The sequence below is a fragment of the Aulonocara stuartgranti genome (assembly GCF_965226115.1).
Source record: "Aulonocara stuartgranti genome assembly, chromosome: 22".
Taxonomy (NCBI): Eukaryota; Metazoa; Chordata; class Actinopteri; order Cichliformes; family Cichlidae; genus Aulonocara; species Aulonocara stuartgranti.
The window spans coordinates 26602594-26622507 of record NC_138957.1 but is presented as its reverse complement, the minus strand read 5'-3'; the positions used below and the strand labels follow the sequence as shown (position 1 = coordinate 26622507).

General features: G+C 40.1%; 1 protein-coding gene and 1 long non-coding RNA gene across 2 annotated transcripts in view; one reads left to right on the top strand and one right to left on the bottom strand.

Annotated features, from left to right (window-relative positions):
* The window catches only part of sdc2 (syndecan 2), a 46710-nt gene extending 42800 nt beyond the window's left edge, over positions 1-3910 (top strand). Inside the window, exon 5 of the mRNA XM_082521726.1 lies at positions 1437-3910. Coding sequence (XP_082377852.1) covers positions 1437-1600 — 164 coding nt within the window. The 3' untranslated portion in view covers positions 1601-3910. The remainder of the gene's footprint in view (positions 1-1436) is intronic.
* LOC309698962 lies at positions 1770-12402 on the bottom strand. The gene is made up of 2 exons (XR_014274223.1): positions 12141-12402; positions 1770-5519 (listed from the first exon to the last, which is right to left on the bottom strand). It is a non-coding gene; the product is annotated as an uncharacterized lncRNA (long non-coding RNA).
* Between the last annotated feature and the right edge of the window lie 7512 nt (positions 12403-19914).

Genomic DNA, 19914 nt, shown 5'->3' with positions numbered 1-19914 from the left:
GCGAAACATCCTGTACCTAGTTCAAAACCAGAAAACACCAATGGCAAAGGAGTCTGAGAAAACAGGTCAAAGCCCGACCAGCACATTTTGTCTTTATCAGTCACAGTCATGGTGGCGACTCAGAGGAACGCTTCCTTATGCTACATACATCAATAAATTTGCTCAAGAAATTCCTACTCATGGAAGGCACTGTCTTATACTCACTTTAAGAAAGAGACTGCTTTCTTTGTTGGGATACATAATCACATCCTGCAATTTTTCAGTATCGTAGCTGCTAAGAAATACCTCTCCCAAATAGTCTAGACAAATTTCTAAGCTATCTCTGCTATCTTTATATATCTTTCAATATTAATACAATACAGTAATACAAGTAATGCAATTAGTACAAGACGGTAGTAATACAAAACAATGCAATTTCTAGTGAAGTTGCAGTGCAATTTTTGGTTCTTTTGGATTTGGTCTGAGGCTTGCTGCTAAAAAGAGGTAAAAGGATTAGCAGTGGCTAACAAAGTTGAAGGCAATGGAACCAAAAAAAAAAGTGGCTGGCAATATTATAATAGAATAGAGGTATACTTAATAAAATACAACTAATAAGTTTGCCACTGATATACTTAATAAAGTGGTTGCTGGTGTGCCTAAAAGTACCTAGGTAGGTAAACTGACCGGCCGTTTTAAATTTCACAACATTAACATTGTACCAAAAGAATACTGGATTAGGGGGAGGGTGTGTATGTAAACTGCATTCTGGCTCGGTGTCTGAGTTGCTCAGTTCAGACGCAGGATCGAGTTAAAGCCTTACCGTCCCATTTGGTGTTAATGACCTGTTTTTGTTTGCTTTCCCTCGCTGTATTTATTTGCCTGACTTTTGATGATCTAGCCAATGCCACAGGCTTTTTCCTGTAAAACCTCAATCGGCAGTCACTGAACGGAATATAAACCTTGCTGAACCAACAGCAGTCGGGGCCAACAGGACTGTGCACTAATCAAGGATTGGCGCTCGAATATCCTGCTAACGTAACGCTAAATTTTAAGCTCAGCAACATATTGAAAGAGGTGAAATTAAACGTTAAGAAACTCTTCGACTCTGTATCTCCTGAGACAAGTTGCAGTTTTTTTTCCATTGACGTGAAGTAACCGCATTAGTCTGAGCAATCATTCGTGAGGGTTGTTGCCTGGTTTCAACACATTTAAGCCATCAATTTTCATCATTGCTGTTGAATTGCATTCATGCTGAAATTTGCTGCAGCAGTTCCAGAAACAGCTGTTAAAGCAAACAGTTGTGTAACTGACTGCATATGATCGAGACACAATTAATCTTAAAACGTATTATTTTGGACATAGTTAAGGTGTTATTACACACACACACACACACACGACATTGATTTGAACTTCCAGCATTGATATTCACTCTCCATTCCTGTCTTTGCCTCTCTCAGCTGTTATTGCAGGTGGTGTTATTGGCTTCCTGTTTGCCATCTTCCTCATCCTCCTCCTGGTGTACCGCATGAGGAAGAAGGATGAGGGCAGCTATGACTTGGGAGAGAGAAAACCCTCCGGCGCAGCCTATCAGAAGGCTCCAACCAAGGAGTTTTATGCATAAAACCCGCTCTCCCCTCACCAGTTAAACAAAATCACGAAGGACTGTCAACAGCACAGTCCAATAACAGAAAACCTGCTTAAACATGAGAAACAACAAAATGTTTTAAAGTTGATTAAGGTAAAATAGGAAAGCTTTTGCGTAGAGTAATGTAATTACGACCTTTTCTTTCTTCTTCTTTTTTTTTTTTGAAATGAAAACCAAGCATTTCTCATTTAAGGCATCTGACTATATTTAAACATTTTGTGTATTATTTGAAAAGGCTGAAAAAAAATTAAAACAGGATGTGTAAAGATGAGGCAACTGACCGCTTCTGTTTTCTGTCAGAGGAGCTGTTTTTCGTCACTGACTACTTTTAACTGTAGCAGTATGTTATTTGTAAAGGAAAAAAAAAATTAAAAGTGGAAATAATTGAATATAATTATTCTGTATCAAACCTACTTTCTTTTTTTTTTCTGTTTTTGTCCTAGCATGTCTGATGTTGATCTCTAAAAGGTGTATTACGTTAATTTATCTTTTTCTCTGATGTTTAAAAAAAATGCCTTTGTAGTTTTAATGAAGCTCTTTGGTCTTCATATTAACGCTGTTAACGGTCAATGTAAATGTTCTCCCTTCAGGTTACAATGTTTATTATTTGCTCTCACATCAGTTTTTTGGTCAGTGTGAGCGTTTCATCATGTCTTGTTTATTTGTATGTTCTGCTCTCGCTGTAGTCTCTTTCTCTTTTTTTTCCAAACGCAGGAATTCGTCTTTAAAAGAAGAAAAACATGTCAGGGCTCAAGGAAATCCACAAACCTCTCTTCTTCTTCTTCTCTATTTAATTCATTCTCTTTCCATTTTGTACATTCACTGCTTTTGCTTTCCACTGTTGTTGTCCAGCTGTGCGTGCGTGCGTGCGGGGGGGAGTATTACCTCTCCGTGGCTTCTTGTGTTTTTGGCCCATAGTCCCCCCCCCTTTTCTCCTCCTCCTCCTTGATGGGTCCCTCAAGTTTACTGACTGCACCCAAATTCTGCTAGCAGACTTTAACCTTTGCATTTCCTCTCTGTCTTTCTGTTTTCCCCCAAATCACCTCACTCGTACCTTCTTTATAAACAGAGTACAGCCAGTTGAGCTGTCAGTCCTCCCCCTCCCTGGTTGCCTGGTGTCATTGTCTGTGTCCCATTGTAGGTACTTTAGGCCCAAAGATTTACTCAGTGAAGGCGAGCTACTTCTTGGACACGAGGCTGGGGCCCAATCCTCACATGCAGTGCACATACTTAAGCAGAAGACCTTTGAGAAACCCAGTTTCTGATTCATAGATACATAAGGCTGCACAGAATATGTAAAACAGTGTTATATCGGAATAGTCTTTGACAAGACACCCATGTTGAGGGCTATTTTTTTTTTCCTTTGGTCAGTCCTTACATTTCTAAAGAGCTTTCTCTGAGAGGTGAGGTTGTTTAGCAGGTTTAAAAACTAAAGAAGTTGTTTTGATGCCATTTTACATCTCAAAATCAAGTGTTTTAAAATGCCACATGTTGGCTGCTGTAGGATGGCCATGTAGCTACATCAAATAAAAACGGAGGTTATGGTCACATGACGGCAAGTCATAGTTGTCTTTTCCTTTTAATGATACATCTGCATTAACTTGCTCTTAAGAGACATTTATTTGTCAGGCAGGTTTGTGAAGTTGCCTTTTTTTTCTTTTTCTTTTAGATGTACAGTAATGTGAAGTAGATGTAGTATTGTCTAAACTTCTAACACCACCCCCACATGCAGCTGTTCATCCCTCTACCTCTCCATTCCTTGTGTTTCTCTCTTCTTCTTTCAGTCTCTCTGTGATCCTTTTTGTTGTCTGCTTCCTTTGTCTTTTGTTGTAATAGGACCTAAGTTACTGAACTATACTGAAAAACCCAAAGACTCAAAGTATTTTACTTCCCATACCTACTCCCCTACATCGTGGCCACATCGTGTCATTTCCTCATCTTCTTTGTCTTCTTTCTTTTTCTTTTACCTCCCCTTTTTATTAGAGACCTGACCTTTGAGTCCAATTACTTATTAGTATAAGAAAATAAATATAAATATATATATATATAAATGTATATTCACAAATGTTTTAAACCTTCAAAGTGCCTACCATTTGGAAATGTACTTGCTCAACGGGAGCACGTGTCGGGTGTGTACACAGAGGAGGGGTGTAAGCGACTTGACTGGCGTTCTGTGAGCATGGATGACTGTAATGGTAACTTTTTTTTAGTCTTACAAAAGCTGACAGTATTGTACCTATAAGTTGAAACAACACTACTGAATAAACATTGTGGCCTAATATCCAACTGCTTTTGCCGTCGTCTTTTAAAATTCCATTTCCTCTTGAATCTGTTGGTTGTAAGAATTTTCAAATCGATAGTAGCAACTCCTCACAGGCAATTAGGCGTTTTTGCTGTTTGTTACCGAGTGATTTTTGGTTTCAGGCAATTTACTCGGCTTTTCAAATATGACAGTTTAGTGAGTTTTTCTGTCTCAAATGATAGTAGATTCAATATCTTATTAGACAAACAAATTTTAAGGGCGTCACGTCACGTGACCTCTGTGAAAATTATCAGCTTTTTTCTTGACTATATTTTTTATTGAGTAAGATTCACTCTATGGACAAAAGTACAAGGTCTCCTAAACATTAGACCTCTAGAAGCTGCTTGGCCATGGAAACTCATGCAACGAAGTTCCCGGCACACAACTATCATGCTGATGATGACAGAGATGGTTCTGATCTGCTCAGGGCTGAGTTGCTGTCCTTCCTAAATGCTTCCACTTTGGAAAAAATTACAGTTAATCATGGAATATCTAAGAGCAAAGAAATTTCACAAATTCACCAAGGATTACCAAAAGTTGAATTCAGTGAATGGTTTAGAACAACCAAACATAACAAAATTTCATAATAAAAGAAATAATTAACTTCATGCAGATTGAGGGAAATGGTGTTTATCTTCTCTCACTGAAACGGCTAAAAAAATAAAGGGCTTTGGTAACAGGTAAAAACAATTAACTGAAAATGACTTATGAAAACAAAAGCATGTGCAACAGATATATTTAACAAAGTAAATGTACTTCTGTCATTTTCCAGTATCTTTATAACTTCACCAGAAAGCAAGAATTTTCTGTTTTCCCCGCTGTCTCCGTAATTTTGCTTGTAACTGCTTTGATCTTCTCATTGCTCATACCGAGGCTGCTGGCTCGTGCTGGCTCTGAGCTCTGCATAGCTTTAGCCACATTGCCTTTGTTAGCATTGGCTCGTTTAGCTGGGTGACGGTAATCTAAGTGTGACATCTGCTGCAATTGCAAACATTTTCATGATGGTGCCTCTAAGACTTACTGTGTTTCCACTCAGACAAAGGCTGTGTAAAAACTTAATAGCAATACATAATAATATCATGTTGGAGTAATAAGAAAAATTAATTCCCAATAGTGAAAACTTTGGTAAAGTTTGTGATGTTATTCAAGCAATGTTTTTAGTTTTTCCCATTTCAATCCTCAGAATTCCAGCAACTTCACCAACTTCAAGAAGCATGCGTGCAACAAAAAAGGATGTAGCCACTGAGGCATGACCTGCTGATTTGTTAACAATTTTTTAAGCCTTAAAGGCCAGAGAATTATGACTTAATCCAACTGCTGGAAAACTAGCCTGTGGTAATGCTACATCGACTCCAAGCGTGGATGTGAAAGCGTGTGGGTGGTTGTCTGTCACTGGTGTGAGCCATGTGATGGACCGGTGACCTGTCCAGGGATTAACCTGTCGTTTGCCCTGTGATATCCAGGATAGGTTACAGCCGATGACCTTTGAGCATCAACGTCTCAATACTTCCTGATAACAGTCCCTGATAGCAGGTCACGAAAGCTGAGTACTATCTCTCCTCTGGTTGAGAGTCGATTTGTGAAGGGAGGCAGCTGACACATAAACGGAAAACAAAGAAAGCACAATATGTTATACAGTCAACCATATCAATCGCACCTTTCCATTTTCAGAGGGCTCTTTGTTATTTTAGCCCATATTTTAACATTTATGTAAACATCTTTGAGCAAAAGTTTCTCTCGGGACCTTTTGGCAAATGATACAGAAAACAAATGCCTCGCTTCAGGTTCAATAACATTCTGCTGTTTGTGTACCAGTTAGACAAACAATTTAAAACACGTGTTTATTTTTTGTTACTCTAAGCTGCCTAATTGCTGCCTGGCTCAGGTCCATATTTAACATTATGGATATAAGAGGACAAGCAATCTTCTCATCTAACTCTCCACTTACTGGTAGGCCAAATTATTCCTTTGAAATACAGAAAAACTGAAGTTTAACTTGCTGGTGCATCTGGCGTGCTTATAATGGCAAAAAGTGTGTGGCTTTTAGTTTATCTGCTTTCAGTTTTTCATAAATATCTTTAAGCGAGAACTTCTCCTGGGATCTATTACTGAATGTTTTGTCTGAAAAGCAGACGCCTTTCATTAACTACCTTAAAAAGTGCTCATTTGGCTAATTATTCAAAGGTAAGCTTTTCTTTCTGGCTTACTCTGAAGCACAAGATACCCCACAGCAGAGCTGCCCTCAATTTAAAAAAAAAAATTGCCAGTGCATTTATAAATAGAGCACTGCACATTTAAAATACTCTATAGCACATTCACTCTCTTAACATTACTTAAAGTCTAAGGGGATTATCAGTGTGCAGATGAGTAATCTTTATGTGGGTATGAGCTGCACCATATCATTTTGGTGCCCTAATCTCACCCTGTTACAGAGGGAGATTAGAGTAACAGAGGGGATTAATCTCCACAGGATTGCACATCTTGAGTGGTTCCGTGAGTGGAATGGGGGAAAAAAGAAAAAAGTGGGATTGAATCATCCTCTGACAAAACTCTCAGGAGGGAATGCTTTAGTTTCATTAACTGATTTAAAGAAAACACAAGGGACCCTCGTGCTGTTCAAGTAAATGTAATTCTCCTCTCTAAAGATCATTAAAAATGAACAATTTTTCATCTCTTATTTACGAGAGAGGTAAATGTAGTCATCTTGATGATTAAGTAAGAGGTGAAAAGCACTGCATTTATTCCAAATCAAATTAAGGAAATGGAAATATTTGGTGTCTAAACATTAAGGACGAACAAAAATGTATATTAAAAGAAATCATCAAACAATGAATAATAGAAATGTTGCTAAGCTAACAGTCATTTGTTGATATGAAACTATCAAAATGATTTGGTTTAAGGGAACTAGTGCTCTGGAAATGACACTGTGACTACAGTGTTTCTGAAACAAACTGTGCCTGCCTCCGCCTAAACATGCTAGGTTTTTTTTTTAAATTTTAATTATTGACCAAATACGATATGTGTGTGTGTGTGTGTGTTATTGTGGTAAAATGTCTGGGTCCATGTGCATGTATCTTGCTTCCTGGGGATGAGGTGGGAGTAGGGGTGGTCCACTGGGTAAAATGTATAGCTACTTTTGGCTCTTGATATGTTGTTCTGAGCGAATGCTCATCTTCACGCTCCTTTCTATGGAATCGGGTCAGTATGTTCTAATAAAGTATGTGATATTTGCCCAGAGGGAGTTTATACACGATATTTCAATAGGATAGGAGCCATTTAGGGTGTAGTGGAGCAGAGAGCCAATGGGAGAAGCCATTTAAAGCTGATGCAGTAGCAAATATTTCCCAACCCGTCTGCTGCTGAAGATATTTTGCAAGTGTTTGGCTTGTTGGTCTCAAGTTTGTGTCAAAGTGCAACCAGAATTCATGCACTGTTTGCTTTAGGTTAATGTAAGAGATCACTATGTGTTTATGTCAGGAAGAACACACTGAGTGAAATATATACAGAAGGCATAACCATCTGTGTGCCACTCTTTTCCCCATGTTCTTTCTTTGCTTGCCCTTTTTCTTTCTGTCCTTCCTCGTATCTTTTTGTTCATTCCTTTCTTGCTGTCCTTCCCTCTCTTTCCACCCCTTTGTCCTATATTCACCCCTCCCCCATTCTTTGCTTCTTCACCTTTTTCTTTCTCATCTCCTTTCCCCCCCTTTTCTTCCAGTATAGCTGCAGAGCTAATTCAATAAAGCTGCTGGCCATCAACTGGTAGTCAGCGCCAAACCATGCAGAAACGTCAAGGAAATGGCGTCCAAGGTAAACAACCTGTCAGGCCTCATAAGAGCTTATGGCTGAATGCTAAGCCCGGGCCCGACCAGGATCGACACAAAGCATCTCACTGACCCAAACACAGAGTACAGCAGCATAGCAAGCAGACACAACACTGCATTGCATCGGGACAATGCACCAATTCAAGCATGGGTCCTGCAAATTAAACTGTGGTAATTATAGTATTATGAAGCAGAAGTCTTGGTTTCAGCTCTAGAAATGTCTATATTCTTGTCTGGGTTTGGTCATAGCTGTTGTTGCCACAAGCCTCAGTCTCAACAGTCTCAGTTCTTGCAGCTGCAGCCTCGGCGACGTGGTGCTGTACACCTTCAAAAAAAAAAAAAAAGGAAAAAAAGGCAAATACTCTAATGTTTATAGAAGTGTAGCCTAAAATTAAAGCTGAGTACCAAATAAAAAGAAAAAAAAAAGAATTCTGTTGATATATGTTATTGTCCACAGGGAAATATGACACAGAATTATGAGCAAAGGCCAGCATAAAAACTCTTTTGGACACTGAAATAATAATATATATTCATTTAGCCTTAAAGCTCATTTCTTAGCACGACGGGGGAAAAGAAAAGAATAAAGTTGCTCTGAGAACAGAGCAACACATCAAACACTCGAATTTAATAGCAATCAGAAGAACAAGAGAAGGGTCTAGAGTTGCGGTACAGTCTCTCTGAGGCTGAACAATGGTGCTTTGATGAAAATACTACTCTAGCATGATAACAGGCTCACTGTGTTAATGCTAGTATGCTTATGTTTAGCAGTCTGGACAATAGTGGTGGATTTCTTTGGTCCTCCACTATTATCAGCAAGATACTTTTATGACCAGTCCCTCCGGTCCCGTGTTCCAACTACAGGGGGATCACACTCCTCAGCCTCCCTGGGAAAGTCTATGCCAGGGTTCTGGAAAGAAGAGTTCGTCCGTTAGTCGAACCTCAGATACAGGAGGAACAATGCGGTTTTCGTCCTGGTCGCGGAACACTGGACCAGCTCTTTATCCTCTCAAGGATACTTGAGGGTGCATGGGAGTTTGCCCAACCAGTCTACATGTGTTTTGTGGACTTGGAGAAGGCATTCGACCGTGTCCCTCGGGGTGTCCTGTGGGAGGTGCTGCAGGAGAATGGGGTGTCTGGCCCATTTCTATGGGCCATTCGATCCCTATACAACCGTTGCAAGAGCTTGGTTCGCATTGCCGGCAATAAGTCGGACTCGTTCCCTGAGGGTGATGGGCTCCGCCAGGGCTGCCCTTTGTCACTGATTCTGTTCATAATTTTTATGGACAGGATTTCTAGGCGCAGCCAAGTGGCGGAGGGCTTTCACTTCGGTGGCCTCAGAATCTCATCTCTGCTTTTTGCGGATGATGTGGTTCTGTTGGCTTCATCGGGTGAAGGCCTCCAGCTCGCACTGGAACGGTTCGCAGCCAAATGTGAAGCAGCGGGAATGAGGATCAGCACCTCCAAATCTGAGGCCATGGTTCTCAGCCAGAAAAGGGTGGAGTGCCCACTCCGGGTTGGGGATGAGTTCCTGCCCCAAGTGGAGGAGTTCAAGTATCTCGGGGTCTTGTTCGCGAGTGATGGGAGAAGGGAGCCGGAGATTGACAGACGGATTGGTACGGCGGCAGCAGTGATGCGGACGCTGCACCGGTCCGTCGTGGTGAAGAGGGAGCTGAGTGTAAAAGCGAAGCTCTCAATTTATCGAGCTACGTCCCTACCCTCACCTATGGCCACGAGCTGTGGGTAGTGACCGAAAGAACGAGATCGCGGATACAAGCGGCGGAAATGAGCTTCCTCCGAAGGGTGGCTGGCCTCTCCCTTAGAGATAGGGTGAGAAGTTCGGCCATCTGGGAGGGGCTCAGAGTAGAGCCGCTGCTCCTCCACATCGAAAGGAGCCAGCTGAGGTGGTTCGGGCATCTGACAAGGATGCCTCCTGGGTGAGATGTGCCGGGAGGAGGCCCCGGGGCAGACCCAGGACACGCTGGAGAGATTATATCTCTCAAGAGAATTAATGTGGACATCAGGAGATCATCCAAAAAGCCCCATGGTGGATTCAACCCGAGGACCTTCGTGCTGTGAGGTGACAGTCATAGTCATTGTATGACCAGTTCTGCTCTATTGTATAGATTTATTTGCTCAGCATCACCAAATTGGAAATATCTAACTGCTACATTACAAAACTGTGGCTTTAAAGCAGTGAAAGTCTAGAGGGACATGTGGGACAGGATTTGGCTGGACTGAGAGGGGCAGAAATAAGTCTCCATCACGATGGAAAAGGAAAGTTTAATGTTTGTCTGTCATATAACCACTATATTTAGTCATCGCTGCTATGAGGAAACTTGGCAGTGAAGATCCTAATCTCTGTCCTAAGTCAAACTAAGTATTCTTTTGGTAAATACACTTTACTGGATTTAAAGTCTGACTGGTCCAAAGGGGCTCAAGCAGCACGCCTTTCCTAAAAGCCAAGCATTCTCAGAGCCTGGGTAATGCACCACTGTGAGGGAGGTGAGCTCAGCTCAGTACTTCTCAGGATCAAAGGTTTAGTGCTCAGAGATGTTTAGGAGGTAAATCATGTCTAAATGTCGTGATGAAAACTGCTACAATGAGTGTCTTAATCTCCATCTCCATTATTATTGTTCCACTTTTTACAGCTCTGAGTCACAAATTTAAAAAAAAAAGTAGTTTGGATCTTGAGGGTTTGAAGCTCAATGGTGCTTTTTATAACAGGGAGGTTGAATGATCCAGTGGGGAATTTAGACTATTTTAATTCCTCGGTTAAAAGGGTAAACAGAGCTGGTGCATTGTTAGAGTGGAGTCCAACACTCGGGTGCCTTTGTAAGTTGGCTGTTGAGTCTGGCTCAGACATTTAGCAACTAAGCCATTATTGCTACATAAAGAACAACACATTTGGGATGGAAAAAAATGGAATGACAGTCTGGTAAGAAGAAAACAGGATTTTAGCTGCTTGCTTGCATTTCAGGAGTAACAGGAATCTAAAGTAGGAAGATAAACGTGTTAAACATGTTTGTTACTGTTGTTTATGAGAGATTTAACATGTTGCAAAGTGTTTTTTTAATCTTATTTGCACATAGATATATATAATGAATAGATTTTTCTACACTTTTTGAGCTTCTTCCATAACACTAAGAGTTCACCCAGACTTAACTTCTGTCACGCTCAATTAAATTTCCTGATCGCACCGATTTATTGGAATAACCTCATGTTCCGATGACTCAAGCCATAGAGACGGCTTTGTGATATAAAGTAATGAGATTATTAGGACTCATTTATTATGTTAAGCTTTAAGACTTTTGTGAGCAAACAAAACATCTTGTACTATGTTTCACTCCGAGGGACGACCGCTCCCTGAAAATACTATTCTCTCCTCGCTTAGTCAAACAAAGCAGATGGATCATTTTCAACAACTGGGAGCCAATAAAACCAAAACATTCAGCTCCAAAAGCTGCAGCTGTCCCAGTTTTTTCTGCCATGAATTAGACTTATATAGGCTGTGCTATTGAAATCTGGGAAGCTCTCAACAAACACTCAGCTCTCATCCCATTTACCACCAACCTGCAGAGCAAACAATGAAAATGAGTATTAACTCTCACACTGCAAATCAAAGTGAGCAAAACCAAGTCTGCAGCCATGAGAACAGCTTTGAGAGGGATGGCGGTTCTTTATGCAGTTAGAAAGCTGACATGCTCATGTTTAGGAGGTATAATTTCATAGTCCTATATAGCACTGACGATTGAGAATGGCAGGACTGTATTGGTATTAGGAGGAAAGGGTGTGGTGGTAGTTGTATTAACAAGTACGTTTCTCGGCTAATGAAATGGTAACGGTATAAGCTGAGAGTGAGACCTGTTTCGCTGTTGTTATAACTTTGTACATCATGAGCCAGCACCAAAGAAATCTCCCACATATCTCCGAGACTCCAGTGGCTTTAACACAATGGAAGTATTTGATGACTCAGGAATGAGAATGGGCTTTCTGCTGGTTAAAGGAGAGTAAATCTGTGATGAAGTTGAGAACTGTTGTGTGTACAAATGCTTTTAAATCTGTGATAGCTGGATTAGTAATTTTGTCACGCAGAGATGGGCAGTAACGCGTTACTTGTAACGCGTTACTGTAATCTGATTACTTTTTTCAAGTAACGAGTAAAGTAAGGGATTACTATTGCAAAATCAGTAATTAGATTACCGTTACTTTCCCGTAGGAACGCTGCGTTTATGCGTTACTAAAACCGTGATTTTTTTTGCGAGAATGTCTCATGACAGTGACGTAAGCAAGTGCGACGTTGGTGACAGCAGCTGTGTGCAGATCAACAATGGATAATATATCGAGTGCGGGAGAGAGTATGAGCGTGCAGCGTTTAAAGTGTGGAAGTACTGACCTTACTTTGAGTTTGATTCCATAAAAAGTGACAAAAACATTAGCGTCCATCGTGCGTGGGAAGAAAACTTCTTTTTACAGCGAAAAAAACCCCTAAACTTCCGAGCAAGCACCGAGTAGCTACGACGTGATGGGAAACTCACAGAGACACTCGCGCGGATTCTTCAACTGACCGATGCACACCTGCACCAGGGTAACCCTCCGCCTACCCTGCTCCTGCTTTACAGGTGAAAATAGAGCAAAAGGACCGCTGAGTCTTTGACTTTATTTATTTTCTGCTGTGTTTTACTTGCATCTGTTTGAAAGAGTGAGTGAAAACACAAAAAATATTTTATTTTATGTGCTGGAATGTGTAGAAAATAGGTTTAAATGTTAAACTAATTTATTCAAGTCAGAGAATGTTGCATATAATTAAATGTTTTGCTTGATGCATAAAGTTAAAAGATTAAAACTGATAAAACAAGTTAAAAAAAGAGACTTTTCCATTTGATTACATTTTGTATGATGGATTATGTAGAAAAAGTAGAATTGGGCTGAAAGATCTATCACTTTATCACCTCTTCAGGTTGTAAATCGTGTTTTTAAAAAGTAACTAAGTAACTAAGTAATTAATTACTTTTGAAAATAAGTAATCAGTAAAGTAACAGGATTACTTTTTTGGGGGAGTAATCAGTAATTAGTTACTGATTACTTTTTTCAAGTAACTTGACCAACACTGTTGTCACGTTTGTGTTATACTACCCTAACCTGGCGTTTCCCCTAAACTAGCTGCAAAATTGTTTGCTCTGATGATATACTTAACCACATTGAGAAAAGTAATAAAAATAGTGATGGTAGATGTTTGTATGCAGTATTGTCATGAAATACAAATAATCCAATGCTTTTATAGGTTTATAAATGCTAAAAACAGGCCATTTTAAATGGTAAATGGCCTGTATTTGTATAGCGCTTTTACTAGTCCCAGCTAGGGACCCCAAAGCGATTTACACACCCAGTCATCCACCCATTCACACACACACATTCACACACTGGTGGAGGCAGCTACAGTTGTAGCCACAGCTGCCCTGGGGCAGACTGACAGAAGCGAGGCTGCCATCTCGTGCCATCGGCCCTTCTGGCCAACACCAGTAGGCGGTAGGTGAAGTGTTTTGCCCAAGGACACAACGGCAGAGACCGGCAACCTTCCGATTATAAGGCGAACTCCCAACTCTTGAGCCACGATCGCCCCTATTGTTAGATGGTTGCTAGGCAACGTTAAGACATCATGAGATCTGACTAGGATAAAAAACTACAGGGACCTAAGATGTAACTGTGTGCCAAGTTTGGTTGCTCAGCTCTTGATGTTCTAGGAGGAGTTTGCAGACAAAGAAACAAACACACAGACGGACCAAGATTCTGTGTATTATAGTTAAATATAGAATCTCAACCCTCTATATGGGTTAAGCATAGAGTTAATAAAAATATTTCCACGGTCATTAAGACTCATCTGGGCACCAAAAATATTTGTTTACAATTTTTATAGAAACCATTCAATAAATGTTAGGATATTTCAGTCTGCATCCCAAACATACCCTTGGCTTAAATTCACTTCAAAACAGCAGGATTGCTTGTGGGATACTGCTTATTAGAAAACACTGACTGATGCAATTTCGAAATGACTAATAAAACCTTCTACACACACACGACAAACTTCATTTGGAGAAACAACAAGCCGCTCACTTTGTCACTTAATCACAGAGTTTCTTGATTAAACACCAGCTGATAATGAATGCCAATGTGACACCTTGCTAACTCTTGATAGGATTGGAAAATTATTTCAGTGAACTGAGCACCCTCACAGGGAATGACACACACTTCTCATCTTCCTCGACGATAGCCTGCAACGTGATATTACCGTCATTTCATTAAAATGCAGCTTGCTCATTGGAGGTCCACTGGGGGAAAATGGAAGTTTTGTTTTAGATTAGGGTCTCTGTGATGGGGACGTTTATAGCTATTATATCCTAATTAAATTTGAGGCTACGGGGGAGGAAAAGTCATATGAATTTCTGCTCAGAACTCTTGGGAACGCTCTCTTTTCTGGAAGTGTAATATTTGCTCCAGTGATGGTTTAATTATGGTTTTCAGAGGTGTTAAGGCCATGTGATAGAGTGATTTAAATTATTCTGTGGAGAAGCATAAATGAAGTGAAAACTGAAGCGCCGCAAGATCACGGAGGGAGAGGAAAGTTTACTTTAGGAGGAAGCTGTTGAAATCAGCTTTACAACAAAATACGCAATTTAAAGGTTCAGTAAAGTCACAACGTGCTGACCTGTCTTTCTTTTATCTTTCATATTGTTTGATTATATATTCATCACAGACTTTTCAACCACTGAACTCAGGAAAACCTGGTGGACAACCGCCTTTGTTCTTATAATCATTGCAGCGCTGTATGAAGCCTCATATTTCAAAATAAATCTGCTTAAAAAAGAGAGAAATGAAAGGACGTATCTTTGAAGTCAAATCTGGATGCACGAAGCAAAGGCTGATGGAGTTTTGTAGGCAGATTATCATAAATATTTTTGTTTGTATGCATGTAAGTTACTTACTTACCTGGACTAAGAGGAAAATCTGTTTGCATTTAATTTGGAAATTGTGGTCTAAGAGTCCGGTGGGTGACTGGATAAGCACAGAATTCAAGGAGAAATTTCTACAGTGAAGTTGGAAAGTAGCAAAGACACAAAAACACTGAATTCTACCTTTACACTAGCATAAAGCTAGTGTGTAGGGGTTGGAAAGAGCTGTGATAGCTCATGAAACATCTGCTTACACCTTGTCGAATTCAGCTGTGTAAATCTACAGAGAGCAGCAGCAGCATGAGTCAGCTGATGATAGCCTGTGTGTTAACCTACTGGAGCTTACAAGAGAAATTATTGTGACTCATTTCTAAGTGATTCTATTTCCCCATGCTCCATCACTACAACTAATCATTGATTTCCCACATATACTAATTTTCCTGTTCAGGTGTGTAGTCACCCATCTACAATGTATACAACAGCAAATACAGCTATTCTTTATAATTTGCTCTGTTTTCTACATAACAGAGTGCATTCACTTTAATTATAACTTTATTTTATTGATATTGTAGTACATTATATAGTTAATAAATTAAAATATAGTTAATGTGTGTAAGAACGTGTGTACTTTCCAGCATGTGATGATTTTGGGCACCATGTCATGTGCTGCTGTTGGTGTTTCACTTTGCTTTATCAAACTGGGCTTCATGGAGATGCTGAATATGGAATTATTTATCATGTGTTTCTTTTACAACTTTTAGTTGTCCAAAGAGAGAGCATATTTCTCCTATATTGGCTTCCCTTCACTGGCTACCTTTTAAATCCAGAATCAGGCCTCATGTTATCTTAAAAACCTTATAGTATCATATCACCCCATTAGAGCACTTTGCTCTTGCACTGCAGGCTTACTTGTTGTTCCTAGAGTAGAATGGAGAGCCTTCAGTTTTCAGGCCCCTCTTTTATGGAGCCAGCTTCCAGTTTGGATTTGGGAGACAGACACTATCTCTACTTTTTAGATTGGGCTTAAAACTTTCCTTTTTGCCAAAGCATATAGTTAGGGCTGGACCAGGTGACCCTGAATCCTCCCTTAGTTTTGCTGCAATAGTTCTAGGCTGCTGGGGGATTCCCATGATGCACTGAATATTTCTTCTTCAGTCACTTTTCTCACTTAATTTGTGTTAACAGACTGGATTGAATTGAAAATCAAATTCAGACATACCTCTTGTTATTGTGACCAAACAGTTCTATTTTTGTCTTGCCTGACTAGTAAACTTTTCTGCAGATTTTGTTCATTTATGTGGACAACTGCAAATTTCAGTAAAGCTGAAATCTGGATTCTGGATTTGCGACTTCTTGGTTAGACTTTCTCATTCTTGTGAGCGTCAGTTTAATGAGGGCTGTCAAACAAAGCGGATTCTTCAGCACCACATATTAAAAGCTTTAGTTGAGTGTATAATTTTGACCATGTGTGGCTTAGAGAAAACATGCTAAATAAAGTGGAACTTGTGCAACCCAATACATGTTTTTTGAAACGATTAAAATATACGCTATGCAATCGTTCCAACCTGAAAATAGAACAGTTTAAAAAAAATTACGATGGCATTCATGTCCATGATAATTGTGTGTAAACCAACTTTATACAAATATATTTTTCACAGAACACAAACCAGATTTTTACATAAAATTATTATAATCTATTATATGAATGACATTTATGTACTGATGCTACTGTTAGTATACTGATAATAAGAGGAACTGACAGTCAGATCCTGAATTATAACAAAAATTCAGGTACATGACAGCCTGAACGAACATCCAACTAGTGATGCAAAAAGCACACTGCTGGCAATTCAGCTTTATCATTCTGTCCTTAAATTACATCTCAGTGTCACTGCTTTCACAAAGTCAGGGATGCATTTTCATCATTTGTGACAGACACCCCTCTACCTTCAAAGGGAACTTGTTGTTTTTGCTATTCCACCTGACAGATGTCCACATCTGCATATCCGCATATCCAATTAAAGCAACATGCCACTTTTGTCTTTCTATCTGCAGATGCGATTGCGTGTTTTCCCTGTCTGTGTAGTCTTCATCCTGCTAATGATCAGCTGTGCTGCTTTTTCCTCACCATGGTGTATATTTCATCATGACATTGATTAGACCTGATGTGTTCACTGCATGACTGAAGCATTAGGAGGATCACATGCACATTTCATCATTTCTCGCTTGTGCTTGGATAAGTCAAATCAAAATATGTGATGCTAAATCGATTGATTTTGAGATCGTTTTAATGATCGTATCAACATTGAACATAACACTTGAAAGATTCCCTCTTCCTAAGCGCTGAGATTGACTTTTCGAGAACGCTGTGTTTTCATGTGACAGCTGATAAGTATTGTGACACATCGCCCTGCCACGGTGGGCTTCAAACACTCCGAAGCATTCGTTTCTGCTTCTATTCTGCTTCTTCACTCAAGCCTGTGCACACCTTTTCATCTGTCTCTGACTCAACCGCTCGAGCTGAAAACGCGACGAGCAAGACAACTTTGCTGATTGAGCTTGAGCAACAACAAAAGAAGAGAGATTCTAAGAAAAGACATTGCCCGTTTGGCTCGGCAGACGCGGTATTCTGCTGCCACGTCTGGATGATCCTTGTGTCCTTTTGTCTCTTCCTCGCTCTTCTTCTCTTTCACTCGCTTCTCTACCTGCTGTTTTTAATGGCTGACTGGAGGCAGAGGGGGAAAAAGGAGAAAGTGAGTGAGACAGACAGTGAAGAAAAGATGGATGAGGAGGATGGATGGGGGCTGGAGGGAAGGGGAGGGGCTACCTGTCTCCAGGCAAGGCTTTAATGAAGAGCCTTTGAAGTTTACTATGACTGAGCAGCACCCGTGTCCTCTTCAAAAGCCACCAACATCTCTCCGAAGACACGACGTCGTTTCCTCTCACTTCACATCTTCAACCTCTTCCTCTTGATTTCCTTCCTTTTGTCTCTCTCTCTCCTACAACTGCCTCCTTTCACTGCTGCTACCCCCTTCTCCCATTTCACCTCTTGTCCTCCTCTGTGATCAGGCCATGGATCATGTCTCTACTTAACTAACCGTGGTGGTCCCATCCCGTTAGCTCCACGACATTTAAAGCTCGTGATGTGATGGGATGTATGGAAAGCAGTATGCACGTGTGTGGTGTCAAAGGGGCATGTGTGTATATCTGCATTTTTTAAAAGACATTCAGAAACACTCATGCAGCATTCAGGAACAGATAGTGATTCTCTTTCCATCATCCCCAGGCACTGATACTACTCTGTTATCTCAGCAAAGTGGCTCCGTGGGCAACTTTACTGCTGTCCTCCCATTAATCCAACCCTCCTATGCGCCTCTTCTTCTCCTTTCTTCAGGTCATCCTCTCCTTTTGCTTTCTCGAGCAGCAGCTCTCTATTTACCCAACCCCAAGCTAAACGATCTAGTATTCTCCACTGTGGTGGGCTGCTATCATACAGTATGACATCTTGCCTAGAGCGATCTATTAAGGCCATGTGTTATCAAATGGAATGTATACTCTTCTGCATATGGTTTGCATTTGAGCTGGGGGGAAGTGAACTTCAGCGTGCAGTACTGTGGATGTGATATAAACAATCATAATACGGTAGTATCAAACGAGACTTCTGGAATGTTTCAGCCCAATTTCTACAAAGTACCATAAGTATCAGTAACATAAACTACATAGCCAGTAGCATATGGAAGCACACTCAGTCACATACTTTTAGTCTGGGGATGTTTTATATTGTTTGGACTTGGCCTCTTGCTTGCAGTTATGGAAAAATCTTAATGAGTCAGCTAACAATTATATGGAAACATTATAATAGTGCTTGTGTAAGTTTATGGGTTTTTTTTCTTTTTACTGTTTAATATGCCTGCTGGAAAACCAAGACCTGTAAGGAAATGTTGCCAAACATCAGTCCCCTCATTTCAGCTTCTGTGAGTAAAATTCAAAAATATGGAGAAGCTTTCCAAGAAAAAAAAAGCAGGATTTCATACCATCCAATTATTCACAGCATCCTGTTCTACGTCTACATTTGGTGATGATGAATATTACAGTAGCATTTGATGTACATTCGAAACCAGATTTATGCAAGTTCAAGAATCTGCAAAGGCAGGTACACCCCTAACCATTTGAACCGCATTTACAAATGATCAGCAAAAATCAACTGCTGAAATATACCAGCCAAAGATGTTGGTTCCATTTTCTTTGCGGCCGGAGCTGATTGCTCTCACTCCAGGGATTCTTTTTAACCCTTTTACCCCATTGTGTAAATATGTAGATATATTTTATTTCGATTAAATAGAAAAAAATTATGTTGTACTCATAAATATGCAATGATTAGAGTACAATTACATCTTCCAACAAATTGACACCATAAACTTTAAATACTTTAATTTAAATAATCCATTAAAAATTAATAGGAACGGGCACTGGTTTGTGGAAGCATGTAGCCCTGCCATCTTGAAAACAGTGGGCAAGATGGACATTGCCTAATCACATTTTTTGCATGTAGCTACAGTTGAGCCAGCTAATGTTAGGCTTGAGTGTCCAAAAAAACAAACAAACCCAATGCGGCCCCCCCCACTTCCCTTCTGATCAACAATTTGATTGTATTCTTTCATCATATGAAAGTCTTTGAGTCGAACAATGCTATATCCACATCAAAGAATGTTACTAATGGCAGCTAACAGAGGCTAATAGCAGCTAACAGAGGCTAATAGCAGCTAACAGAGGCTAATAGTAGCTAACAGAGGCTAATAGCAGCTAAAAGAGGCTAATAGCAGCTAACAGAGGCTAATAGTGGCAAAAACAGCATCACTTACCAGCAGAAAAGTTTAGGATATCCTCAACAACTCACCTCGGTATAGCTGTCATCAGACACAAGTGAGCTTGCCTGACTCATCAACTCTTATTGGAATCTATTCACAAAGATTTACAGCCTCCGCAAGAGTAAATCAGCATGGACACTGAGGCAAACAGCAGACTGACAGCCTACACTTAGTATAGATAAATGCGGGGCCAGAGTTGTTTGTCCTACACCGTGCACGGTGATGTGATATGCACTTCAAGTGCGAGAGGAAAGAAAACATAATTCACTTGCATCTATTCTGTAATATTTTACATATTGTTTCTTTTGAAATGTCTCTGCCATTTTTTTATTCAGAAGCTTCATCAACCTGC